The sequence below is a fragment of the Balaenoptera borealis genome, assembly GCF_965194805.1.
Source record: "Balaenoptera borealis genome assembly, chromosome: 1".
Classification (NCBI taxonomy): domain Eukaryota; kingdom Metazoa; phylum Chordata; class Mammalia; order Artiodactyla; family Balaenopteridae; genus Balaenoptera; species Balaenoptera borealis.
Genome location: NC_138860.1, coordinates 143661861 through 143675858, shown reverse-complemented (window position 1 = coordinate 143675858; position 13998 = coordinate 143661861). Strand labels below are relative to the sequence as shown.

Below are 13998 nucleotides of genomic sequence, written 5' to 3'. Positions count from 1 at the left end.
GATTACGTTTCTTCCCTGATTAAAACCCTTCTGTTGGCAATCTGTATGTCTTCTTTAGAAAAATGTCTATCTAGGTCTTCTGCCCATTTTTGGATTGGGTTGTTTGTTTTTTTGATATTGAGTTGTATGAGCTGTTTGCATATTTTGGAGACTAATCCCTTATTGGTCACAACGTTTGCAAATATTTTCTCCCATTCTGTAGGTTGTCTTTTCGTTTTGTTGATGGTTTCCTTTGCTATGCAAAGGCTTTTAAGTTTGATTAGGTCCCATTTGTTTATTTTTGCTTTTATTTCTTTTGCCTTGAGAGACTGATCTAAGAAAATGTATTGCTACGATTTATGTCAAAGAATGCCTATGTCCTCTTCTAGGATTTTTATGGTGTCACGTTTTAAATTTAGGTCTTTAAACCATTTTGACTTTATTTTTGTATATGGTGTGAGGGAGTGTTCCAATTTCATTGCAGTCAGAATAGCTATCATCAAAAAGTCTACAAATAATAAATGCTGTAGAGGGTGTGGAGAAAAGGGAACCCTCATATGCTGTTGGTGGGAATGTATTTAAATTGGTGGAGCCATTATGGAAAATAGTATGGAAGTTCCTTAAAAAAAAAAATAGTGCTAAAAATAGTGCTACCATATGATCTAGCAATCCCACTCCTGGGTATATATCCAGAAAAAAGAAAACTCTAATTCAAACAGATACATGCACCCCAATGTTCATAGCAGCACTATTTACAATAGCCAAGACATGGAAACCACCCAAGTGCCCATCAACAGATGATTGGCTTAAGAAGATGTGGTATATATATATATATATATATATATATATATATATACAATGGAATATTACTCAGCCATAAAAAAGAATGAAATATTGCCATTTGCAGCAACATGGATGGACCCAGAAAATATTATACTTAGTGAAGTAAATCAAAAAGAGAAAAACAAATACTATATCACTTATCTGTAGCATCTAAAAAATAATACAAATGAATATATATACAAAATATAAACAGACTCACAGACATAGAAAACAAAGTTATGGCTACCAAAGTTATGGAGGGAGGGACAAAGTAGGAGTATGGCATTAACAGATACAAACTACTATAACCTAAAATAGATAAGCAACAAGGATTTACTGTATAACACAGGAACTGTATTCAATCCTTGTAATAACCTATAATGGAATATAATCAGAAAAAAAAAAACTGAATCACTATGCTGTAAACCTGAAACTAACAAAATACTGTAAATCAACTGTACTTCAATTTAAAAAAAATCTTTCTGTATCCTCTCATTGTACTTAGAATAAAATCTAAAGCCTTTGCCATGGCCTGCTTGATTTTCTCCACTTTCTACCTCTCTATCCTCATTTTATACAACTTTCCTACTTATTTACTCCAGTCTAGTCTCACTGGACTCCTGTCAATTCCTAGGACATATGAAGCTCTTTGCTACTACAGAATCTTTGCATTTGTCTTTCTCTTTACTTGGAAATTGTTGGTTCTTTTTTTTTTTTTCATGTCTTAGCTTAAATTTCACCCTCAGGTCTTTCCTGAACCCTCTACCTAAAATCAGTGTACATATTACAGTAACTTATCCATTTCCTTCAAAGAACTAATCACTATCTTTAATTATTATATGTATTTATTGACTCTATACGTCAATAGAATATAATCTCTGTGTGGACAGAAAGTACACCTGCCTTAATTGCTACTGAATCCCCTGTGCTTACTGACTATGACCAGAGCAGAGTAGGTGTTCAATTAACATTCATTAAATCTATAAAGCCTTATCAGTCTAGACTATATTTGAATATTGGGATACCCATTTTCCCTTCATAAGGCAGAGCTTTGTGAAAGCGACGACTTCTCTTTGTCTTTGTATCCTGAATTATTAGAATGATGCCTAGCACAAAGTAGACATATATCACGTTAGTTTCATGAATAAGTGAACTAACAAACTGTAAAAATGAACAAAGCTACCAATTTTGATGGTGAATGAAATTGACTAAACTAGCCCTGCATTAAATCAGAATTGATCGACTTGTAAGAGAAATTGTCCTATGTAAAGCTTATATTAAAGTTGTAAAAAAAAAAAAAAGAACACAAAACACATAGTTTATATTTTCCTCTCAGGAATGTTTGTTGTTCCTAGGAACTGTTCAGTATTGAAACTCGCAGTCCTTTCCAGCAGTATAAAAAAAATTGTCTAGATTGGGCTTTCTTCTTTCATTAGATTTTCATGAGAATTTGAAAGCTGGGAAAAATCAGGCAAAATGTTTTTGCTTTGAGATAAGAAGATTAGGTAAGCAAAGAGTTGAAATAGCTTAGATGAGTAAGTGACATTACAGGTAAATACAAATGGAAAAAAAGCAGTTGTCACAAGTGATGAACATTGCTCTGAGCCTAATGATTGTTTTACCTGTAAAGAAGGGAAAAGACAACCTCAAGACTAATAGATAGTCTTGGTGGCGCAGTGATTAAGAATCCACCTGCCAATGCAGGGGGCACCGGTCCGAGCCCTGGTCCAGGAAGACCCCACATGTCCCAGAGCAACTAATCCCGTGTGCCACAACTACTGAGCCTGTGCTCTAGAGCCCACGAGCCACAACTACTGAGCCCACGAACCACAACTACTGAGCCCGTGTGTCTAGAGCCCGTGCTCCACAACAAGAGAAGCCACCACAATGAGAAGCCCGTGCACCGCAACGAAGAATAGCCCCACCCCGACTCGCTGCAACTGGAGAAAGCCTACGCGCAGCAACAAAGACCCAACGCAGCCAAAAATAAATAAATAAATAAAAATTTAAAAAAAGAGCAGATTGCTCCATCTCCTATTAAAAAAAAAAAAAGAAAAGACTAATAGATGAAACTGATTTTAATAGAGAAAAACCCATCATGCAATAAGATAGCTTTGTCTTAGCAAAATGATCATGGAACCTAAAATTCTTAAATTTTAAATTTGCCTTTGTGATGTGTTTTTCTTGCCTGTAAACTCTTTGCCAACGGTTTTGCTATCTCATGCGGTGCAGTTCTCTGTGTAATTTTACAAACTCTTTCCTATTTGTCGTATTAACTTATTCAGTGTTTTAGAGAGAGAATTAGAAATGGTCTTGTCCAAGGTCATGCCCTGAGCCAGAGTTGAGCTCAGGTCTCAGGAGTCCTTGTCTGCGTTCTCGCTGCCATATCAAGGGTCAAAAACGCAAATGCTTAAAGGAGTCAGACAGCATAAATGAATAAACAGACCAGGCAAAGAGGTATTTTTTTACTTCTACAGAGAAGTTTCTTTTCAGCTCTCAGTACTCTCGGGCTGAATTCCATGTTCCCTCCTTTGACAGATAGATTGGCATAGAGAAATAGATTGCTACTACAAGTAAAACATTAGTGCCATCATGATGATAAATTGAGTGGTGGTGCCTCTCACAAACTGGAGGGTGCAGGCCTGGCTGAAGGGATCAGTCACCACTCAGCTCCAGCTGACCCTTGCCATGGGGGAATATGGTGACCCAGTGTTTTACGTTCACCAGTTCTTCAAGAGAAAATAAAATCTGGACTTAAAGTGAAATCTCCCAGTTTTAAAATATTGGCTCATTTTTAAAAACATTATATATCCCAAATAAAATACATCTGTGGGCCAGATGCCACCTCATACTACCCATGTATGATCTCTGTGTTATACTGTATTGCATTTCTATTTTTCCCATGTTCCAAATGCAGGTGCCACCTTAATAAGGAAATGCCAAAAAACCCCCACAATTCTAGTTGTGTATTGTAAGATGGTCTTTTCCTCTTGATCCTGACCCAAAAGCCATCCTGAAGAAGATCTGACTCCACCCAGCTTAAGCTTCCTACCTATCCAAATAGCTTGTAGCCTTTTCTGCCTACTCCTACAGCTGCCAGCTCTCAGAGCTGAAATCTGAGAAGATGGAGGAAACAAGAAAAGAGTCATAGAGTCAGGATAGTTCTGTCTATATATTTCTAAGGCAACCACTTGGCAAATATAGTTATTGTGGTCACACTTGTTATTTCATTGGGAAACAAATAACCACTTAATGGGATGCTGTGATCTTCTATACTGTGCTAAATGCATTAGAAAACAGAAGTAGAAAGATCAACCCTTGGAACAGGCGCTCCAGACTTTTGAAATGAGTACTCAGTTATTTGACAAACTGGCTCCTTCTTTGTTAATCAGGGTGGGCCTTTGCCATCAGATGCTGTGGGGAAAAAAAAAAAAAAAACTGCAGCTGACCTTTTAAGATCTTGTTCTTCCAACCATTTTTACTCTTTTGGTGGTACTTCCTTCTCTTTAATAATAGGTGTTATGATCTAAAAGCCACCTATATATCACTCACTACAACCTTCCCTGCAAAGCAAATTTTACTGTCCACATTTTACAGTTGTAAGAGAAGAGGCTCTGAGAGGTCAAGTAACTTAGGTAGCAGAGAATATAAGTATAGACCATGAGTTTTGAACCTAAGTCTGTTTCCAAAGCCCGTGTTTTCAGCTACTGTCTTAAAATGTGGATTTTATTATTATTCAGGTATGATGAGGCCAGCAGATCAGGAGATGATTGCCACTGAAAGGATAGTTTGTTACTCACAGTTCTCAAGAAGAGGGGCCCGGCTAAACCACGCAGGGCCAAATGGGAAGCACTAAGGTTGTCCCTAGTTGTCTGGTACCTGGCTCTGGGGTGATCAGAGCAGGGAAATAGAGGACGTGGTGAGGAGGTGTGCTCTGTATTAGTCAGTTTGCATATGAAAGGCATGCTCACAGGCCAGTGGAGTCCTTTACTATCTCTAGGAATTGGCTAGCCCTGGAAAGGGCAGTCTGTCCAGGGTCAACAGGGCCCCAGATCCCAAAGCATCACAAATACAGAAAAATAAAAAGACATGATTAAAACGACCACATTTCCTTTTCTTAGACCCAAAAGTTCAAAGTCATCCTTTCACTCTGATTTTCTTATACTCTGTAACTATTCAGTCACTAAGTTTTGTTTTATTTTCTTCAAAATGTGTCTCATTCATTCTTTCGAGATGCCAGGCATCGTAGGCACTGAAGAATGGGAAATAATGAGGCTTTTGATTTAAAAGAGCTCAGAGCGTAAGGTAAGAGATAGACATATAAACTAATAGTTATAGAAGAACTTGATAAATGCTGCAATGGAGCAAGGGCAGGGGATATTCGTGCCTCGTATTCCCAGTGTCAGCCTCTGAGCCCTGTCTGTGTTTCCTACCCTCTGTGCCTAGTCCTCTCCCCACTGTACATACCCTACTGGGTTAATTTTCCTTAACTTGTCATTATTTTGCTCCACAAATCAAAATAATTTCCTGTGGCCTGCAATTCAGTAAAACAGTAGTCACTTATCTGACTTTTAAGAACCACTGTCTGTCCATACCCTCCTCATGCATCCATATTTTCACCACTTCATTTATTCTCTAATTTAACATACAGTTACCCTCTGACCATTGTGTGCCCCACACAAACAGACACAAATATAAAGCGTGGTAAGTGCTCCCAAGAAGTACATGGTATTCTGTGGGCATGTGGTCCATTATGGTTTGTACATCCCACATTTATCCAATAAATACTTATTGAGCATCTATAATATGCCAGTCTCAGGGCTAGACCAGTCTTCTTACTGTCTATACCCAGATTCGTCTTTCCATCTTCATATCTCTACTCATCACAGCCTCCTTTCTGGTATCCCTTGCCTCTAGCCCTTTACTCCTCCAAACTGCCTGTTCTTGGCAATTATTATATATACAACTATATAATAATTGCCAAATGTTATATATACAACTATACAGTAATTGCCAAATTACTGACTTCTTGCTTTATGCTATTATGTATTGTATGTATTTCTTATTTTCCACTCTATCCCAGAGCCTAGTCCCAGTACCTGGTGCATTAGGCATTCGGTAAATACCAAATAACTGCATTCATGCATGTGGGACACATGCTAGCTTCTGTGCTTCCTCCGGGAAGCTCATTTAAATCTCCCTTCTCTGACCTCCTAAAGCACTTCCCATAGAAACTAGCATCAAATCAAGGAATGGCTTTAATTATCCATTATTGATGCCAGTGGCTTCATTGTGATGCTCCGACTGGATTGCAAACTCTTCAAGGTCCAAACTGTGCCTCATTGCAGTAACCCAAAACTGAACCTTCAGCAAGTAAATATTCAAAACCTGAATGATTTTCTTTCCATTGAAATCACCAGTCGCTTTGGTATTACTTTGAAACATTTCTGCAGCACTACACAAATGGAATTTGACAACTTATACCTGGAAGTTGCATAGACAATGTGACATGGTAGTTAAGACCAAGGACTTCAGGTACAGAGAGACCTCAGTTTGAGAACTAGATCTGTCACTTACTCCCTATGACCTTAGGCAAGTTACTTAATCTCTTCTAGTCCTGGTTTTCTCATCTCCATGGTGGCTAATAGTATCTTCTTCACGGGAGGGTTATAAGGAATAAATGAGATAATATATGTAAAATGCATGGCTTAGTATTGGTGTATGGTAAATGAGTCAGTAAATTTTAGGTGATATCATTTATTCTGTTGTTGGCATTATGGTAGGCACACTCTATGTCGCAGAAATCCTGTTTTAAAAGGAGACTAGGACGGGGTTAGGGGGAGAGGAGGTCGCTGAAGCTCAGAGCAGTTAGGTGACTTGCACAAAGTCACATAGCTAGTTAGTATCAGAGCCAGAACCCAGACCCAGCCTCGGTGTCTCCAGAACAAAATCTCGTCCTCTTTACACAGACCTGACGCTCAGGAAGCATGCTCGGGGAAACTCTCTCCATGAGGCCACAATAACCGGTCTGTTCGTAGTTTGAATGAAAATAAATAGGTCAGAATGGTTGTTTTGGAGATTCATGTAAACATTGAGCCGATACACAGATTAGGTTCAGGAACTCAAGCCCATTGTTGGGTGTGTTTTAGCAAGCAGAGTCACAGCATGGGGAAACACATCCCTTCCTGATGCACAGTGCATATTATTTTGTTTAGAGCCACCAAGTGGATTAAGGAATAAATCCTAGACGTGGAATTTCAAATGACACGATGGTTGTCTGCAGAGCTCAGACATTTCTGTCCTTGGAGAGCTCTGTCCCAGTTTCCCATGCGATAACTCCTCAGTCAGGGGAGATTCTCTTGACAGCTCTGGGGCAACTCTTTTTTGTGTTTTTTTAAACTGGATCTCCCTCCTCATAGACTCTTTCACTAAGCTTCTCCATTAGTAAGATGCAGAGAATAATTCAGGGTCTGACATTGCCCTGGGGTAACAGCGTGGGGTAACGGGGGGGGGGGGGATGATGTAATCCAGAGGTCAGTGCTTTTAACACCCAGGCCGGCCCCCCTCCACCCCATTTACCCTGAGTTACACCTCCTTCTCATGCCTCTGTCAAACCTCATTCTTGGACCTGATACTACCTGCTGCTACCAGTTCAGCCTTGGGAGTTTCTTTTCCTGCTGTTCTTCTCTTTAAACTTCTTTGTTTTATAAATCCAAGAGGCCAGCAGTTGGTTAAACAAAGCTAGATTTCTGAAAGAGCTGAGACACTCTTGCTGAGTTAGCATTTTAACATTCTTGGATCCTCTGTAGACAAAGAATTGAAAGAAACAGACATTTTAATATATCTTCTTCTGGCTTTAACATAGACTGGAGAAGCTATAAAATTGACCCATCTCTCTTGTTTTTCAGATAGATCACATGGTGCAGGGCCATGCTGCCTTCCCTGAACTACAAGCCAAGGCCACAGCCAGGTAACAGCTCTCTCTGTTCTCTACAGCTTTCCATGCCCAACCACACTGGGGGCACTGACTTTAGGCAGCTGCATGATTTTCAGATCCTGTGAGCAATGAAAATGCCTGGCAGTACTTCGTTATAAGATAGTCATCTGGATGATACAGGACATACATGTATTAATTTTCAAAACAATCTAAGAGAGTTCACAAAAAAACTAGAGATCCTCCAAGAATATGCCAGTAATCATGGTTGAGAAGCTCTGACATAGAAGAAAGAGCATGGATTTTTTGAGTCAAAGTTTCTTGGATTCAACTCCAGTTTTTCTCCTTAATAACTATGTGACCTTGGGCAAGTTATTCAACTTCTTTAAGCCTGTCTTTTCATCTGTGAAACTGGATAGTAACTGATAGGACTGATTTCTAGAATATATTGTTAAGTGAAGAGAGCAGAGTATATTATTTATTTATTTATTTATTATTTTTTTGGTTGTGTTGGGTCTTTGTTGCTGCACGCGGGCTTTCTCTAGTTGTGGTGGGTGGGGGCTACTCTTCATTGTGGTGCGCGGGCTTCTCACCGTGGTGGTTTCTCTTGTTGCGGAGCATGGGCCCTAGGTGCGTGGGCTTCAGTAGTTGTGGCACACGGACTTAGTTGCTCCTCGGCATGTGGGTTCTTCCCTCACCAGGGTTCGAATCCATGTCCCCTGCGTTGGCAGGTGGATTCTTAACCACTGTGCCACCAGGGAAGTCCATAAAGGAGTGTTTATAATATACCCCTTTTTATGTAAAAAGAAGGTGATATAAGAAAATATATGTGTATCTACTCATTTATGCAAAAGGAATATAGGGAAGTTAAACAAGAAAGTAATGAGGTTGTTACCTATAGGAGGTGGGGTAGGAATGGGATGGAAATAATGGGGAAATGGGAACAGGGTATAGGAGGGAGCAGCACTTCTTTGAGTATACCTGTTTATATAACTCATACTCTTAGAATCATGACGATGCTTCATGTCCCCCTGAAAATAAATAAAAGAGAGATAGATAGATAGATGGATGGATGTGTGTGGTGGGGGTGAAATACAAACAGTGAAAAAAAATGAACCTATAGTATTAATAATAAATAACATGATCACACTAACGGGGGTTTGGGAAAGAAAAGAATTTTCCTAAGTAATTTCTACAAAATTACTAGCAATATGCTTCAAAGATTAGGAAACTTAAGGAATTACTAGAGAATTGTCCCAGATTTGAGGAGACTAAGATGCTACTACATCTAGAAACAATGTATGATCATGGGTTAGATCTTGGCCAGAAAAAAGCACATTAGTGGGGAAAACTGTCAACATTCAAATAAGTATGGAGATTAGTAATAATACTGTATTTATGTTAATTTCTTAGATGGTGAGTATAGGGGAAGTCTGCATACTATTTTTGCAATTTTTCTGTAAATCTAAAATTATTTTGAAATAAGTTTGAAGAATAATTATTGAATGAATTTCATGATAATAATGCTTAGTGGTTGGGCTTTTTAACAAAAGTAAGGTATTTTATAATATTTTCAGAGAAACCCCATTCATGTAGCTAGTACCTGGCAAAAGGGAGATAGTCGAAGGTGGAGGTTACTATCCTAGATCCTGGAGCCAAATTGCCTGTCTCAGCTGCACCCTTTAGTAGCTTGTTACCCTGGGCAATGTACTTAACCTCATTGTGCCTTAGTACTTCACTGTACAGGAAAATAATAATAGTAAACACCTCATAAGGTTGTTGAGAAAATTAAATGAATTCAAATAGTGTCTGGGATATAGCAACATTTGCTGAGCTATAATAAGTATTCAGTAAGTGGTAGTGGTAGTGATAAAAGCTGTTGTAGTTACTCGTATTAGACACTTCCATTCCACCAAGGGACGTCTGTTCTTATGGGGAGGCACACCTGCACAGAGCAGAATGAAGTGCATACTGACTAGAATACAAACACTGTGTCATCAGGGTGTAGAGAAGGATTGATCCCACCAAGGAGTTTGAGAAAAGTTTCATAAGCTTTCCCTTCTAGGAGTCTCTAGTTACAATGTCATTACCATCTACAGGGATCATACCACTTAGCCAATAACTAGCACTTTAGTTGGCTTAGAGACCACATAACCTAGAAGAGGGATGCCTAACCTCAGATCACCAGGGAACCCCTTAATTGTGTGCAGAGTTTTGTTGATTATATACTTAACGCGTACATTTCTGGGAAGAGGGGCCATAGCTTTTATCAAATTCTTGAGGGGATCCAGCATTTTGAAACCTCTAGCCCAAAGGAAAGAGCACAGATGTAGAGTTTAGAGATCTGGATTCAAATCTCAGCTCCCACATACATAGTTGTTTGAACCTTAGTTTCCTTATCAGAATATGGGATAATAGACATGAGAGAACCAGCCATGGATAGCTCTGAGAATTTATTTTGAGTTTACGGAAGCAATGTATTTGGAAAGGCTTTGTAAACTGTACGATGACAATGACAAAAACCACTACTACTACTATTACTAATGATTATAAAAGAGGCGGACATTTTGGAGGGGATTGTTCTAGGGTTAAGCAGCAGATGTCAGTCATCCATCACCTGCCTACCTTCTCATGGAGTAGCAAGAACACTGGACTGAGGTCTTGGCTTCTGTTACCAATTCTGCCATCAATGTCTTGGTGACTCAGTTTCCTCACCTATAAAATTACAATAATCCTACCCTGCTTAATTCATTTTCCAGGTGTTATGAGGATGAAAGTAGACCATGGAAATGCCAGTCTCTGAAGATCTTAAACCTCAACGCAAATCTAAGGGATAGGTTAGACTTTGCAATGAAATACTCAAAATGTCCAGAACTTTCTTCTGTAGCTGAACCTCATGTGAGTAGTTTTGATTGAAAATAGGAAGAAAGGGAGGATTTATGGATTAGCATGTAAACCCAGAGAAACAGCAGCATAGGGTGGTCCAGAAGCAATAATTTATAGAATTCAATCTTAGAGTCAGACTGGATTTACATCCCACGTCTCTTCACATGCCAGCTGACTTCATCCTGCTTTCCAACTACCTCTCTGTATTTTTCCCTCTCTTTAGAGCTAAGTTGCTCCAAAACATTGCCTGTACTCTTGGTCAGTTTCCTCACTCCTCCCTTGCCCACTCCAGTTTGATTCTGTCACCATCGGCCCCTGAAACGTTTAATGTTCAGGTCCTCGGCGACCACAGGATGTCTTCCAGTCCCCTTCCTTGAGCTCTCAGCTCCATGTGGCACCAATGATCACTCCTTCTCCTTCCAACACTCTCTTTTCTTGGCTTTCCAGAATGTCACCCTCACCCAGTTTTACTTCTGTATCTCTGACTATTTCTTAATCTCCTTTTCAGGCCTATGATCCTTTTCTCTATCACTAACAACAAAGTTCATCACAGCTACATTCTTGGACCTCTTCTCTCTTTGTGGTCTTTCCCGTGATTCCATCTACATTCTTGGCTTCATTTCCTTCTATATTTTGATGACTCTCAAAATTTTATCTCCAGTTCATATACTTAGTGGGCATTCAATATTGGTTCTCTTCCCTTCCAATTTCTTTTTATTGTCTTGCAAAGGAAAATGTGTCTCTATCTTATCAGGTCTATAAATAGACTATATCAAGACTAGCACTCACTATGCTTCAGAGCTTAGAAATAGGAATAGTTGTTATTAAGTGAAGTTAGTTATTTGGAAGGGACAACAAATCCCTTGGAATCAAAAACTGTATGCCTCTTGTGGTACGACTTAGTGCTGTCTGCAAACAGCAATGCAGGTCACCCCTATCTCAGAGCTTAGCATCAGCAAATCCTATTTGAAACTATAGAAACAAGTGTTGATAAACAGATTGAGTATTTTATACTCTTGATTTACTGTAATCCTTCTAGGCTTCATCCTGAAGAGAAGCGTTCTGTGAGCTTATTAATTAAGTAAACAATAACTAGATGTACCCATGCATGTAAATGGCAACTAGAGTCTCTTTCTATGTAGGGCCAAATATCCAGAGATGTTACTGCGTAGCCAGAGATCGCCTTCCATTGATTATAACTTCAGCTCTTTTCCTCTAAACTGCCCATTATTGTCTTACTTTTCTTAAAGAATCTTTACCAGTGGTTCAGAATGAGGTTATGGTGATGGCACGTTTCGGTGGGAAGATGTTGGCATAATCCACAAGTGCTGGATTCAAGGTTGACAGCAGAGCCAAGGTTAAAATCCAGGTCCTCTGACTGTCTGATGAGTGTCTTATGAGCACTTATGGTATAACAGTGAACAAAGAAAAAAAAATCCCTGTTTTCATGGAAATTGTGCTCACGCACATACACACACATATACCTATATGTGAGTGTGTGTATGTTTATGTTTGTATGTATGGAGAGAGAGAGAGAGAGAGAGAGAGCGCACATACTCCAGGAATTGGTAAGCATTCTAAAGAAAAATAGAGATGAGTAAGGAGACATAGAATGACGAGAGGTGTTGGAGTGACAGATGGGAACTATTTCAGGTGAAGAAGCCATCCTTGATGAGGTGGCACTCAAACAGGACTCTGAACTGAATAAAGAGAGAGATCAAGCCATGGTTATATGGAGGAGATCCCTTTAGCCCAAAGGAACAGCAAGTCCCAAGGCCGGGAAGCAGCAGCCAGCTTGGCAAGCTCAGTGGACATTGTAAAGGGCACTGTGACTGAACCAAAGTGGGAGGGAATGGGGGACAGATGAGAGCTAAAATTTAGCCAAGGGTCAAACCATGCGGGTCACTGTAGAAAGCTCTAAGACCACTGCACTTTATTCAAGATTTTTTTTTTTTAATAGTTTATTTATTTATTTACGGCTGTGTTGGGTCTTCGTTTCTGTGCGAGGGCTTTCTCTAGTTGTGGCAAGTGGGGGCCACTCTTCATCGCGGTGCACGGGCCTCTCACTATCGTGGCCTCTCTTGTTGCAGAGCACAGGCTCCAGACGCGCAGGCTCAGCAGTTGTGGCTCACGGGCCCAGTTGCTCCGCGGCATGTGGGATCCTCCCAGACCAGGGCTCGAACCCGTGTCCCCTGCATTGGCAGGCAGATTTTCAACCACTGCGCCACCAGGGAGGCCCAAGATTTTTGTTTTTGAGCAGACGGAAGACACAGATTTACCTTTTAAAAGGATTACTTTGGCTGCTCTGTGGAGAATAAACCAGACCATTGGTGGGGACGGAGGGTCAGTGGAAGACATGACTCCTGACCTCAGCAAGTTTATGGTCTACTGGAGGAGGAGGACTGGAGACAGAGAAGCCCAGCCTGTTCTGAGCTCCTTTTACAGCGGTCACTGCAAGCAGTGGTCATTTCTCATTGTGATTCTGTTAATATCCGGTCTCTCAGGGGTGCAAGGTTCTGCTAATTCCCATCCTCTCTCTCAATCTGTCTTTCTTTTATCCCACTTTCCCTGGAATGTTTTGTTATTCCTTTGAGAACAATCAACTTTTCTTGATATGATTTATTCTTCAAACCTCTTTTGCTTCTGTGATTTCTATAATCCCACTGAGGATCACTTTAAAAATGTACTGGTCCCCCATATGCCAAATCTCAGGGTATATCTAAATCTTCCCATTAAAATCTGTATAAATCCCCCCACCCCAGAGCAAGAAAAGGAGAAAGAAAGACCAAGAACATTTTTTAAGAATTTTCAGTGTGCCTGGCACTGTGCTTAGTGATAGTTTTATATATATATATAATCTAATTTAATTCTAGTTGAGGAAATGAGTATTATAGGGACTCCACTTCTAAACATTGTTTTCACTGTGCATTCTACTCTTGTGTTCTCAGATTGTTCCCTTGGCCTTTATGGCTTCTTCAACCTTGGTCCCTCAGTCTGACAACTGGGGCCATCAGTCTATCCACAAGTATTGACTTAGGCTCCCCTGAGCTAGGGCAATCATAGAACCAGGGTGATGATATTAACACCTTTCATCCCCTAGGGTGTGCCAGGATAAACGGTAAATTCTTGATGTCTCTTGGATGAGAAATGTTTTTCTAAATAGACGTAAGCTGGATATTACAATGCCTTTCTTTGGCTTCCGTTCTACAGGCAAGGATAAGAAAGTGTTCAGGGCACTGGGGTCCTCTCAGGAAGACTGAGGGCTGTGCTGGCTTAGGAAATCAGTTCTTCATTTTCTACCTCTCAGCAGATTCACTGTAGCCCAGCATAGTGCCTGGCACATGGGTGGAAGTGCAGGGTGGGGTGTCACAAGATGC

At 40.1% G+C, this 13998-nt stretch overlaps 1 protein-coding gene across 12 annotated transcripts in view; it reads left to right on the top strand.

Annotated features, from left to right (window-relative positions):
* FGGY (FGGY carbohydrate kinase domain containing) overlaps nucleotides 1-13998 on the top strand; it is a 409967-nt gene that overhangs the window by 280885 nt on the left and 115084 nt on the right. For 11 of the 12 annotated variants that reach the window (XM_082357732.1, XM_082357725.1, XM_082357730.1 and 8 more), the window contains one exon: nucleotides 7710-7771. The exons of the other annotated variant lie outside the window; for it this stretch is intronic. In XM_082357732.1, coding sequence (XP_082213858.1) covers nucleotides 7710-7771 — 62 coding nt within the window. The remainder of the gene's footprint in view (nucleotides 1-7709; nucleotides 7772-13998) is intronic. 12 annotated transcript variants of the gene reach the window in all.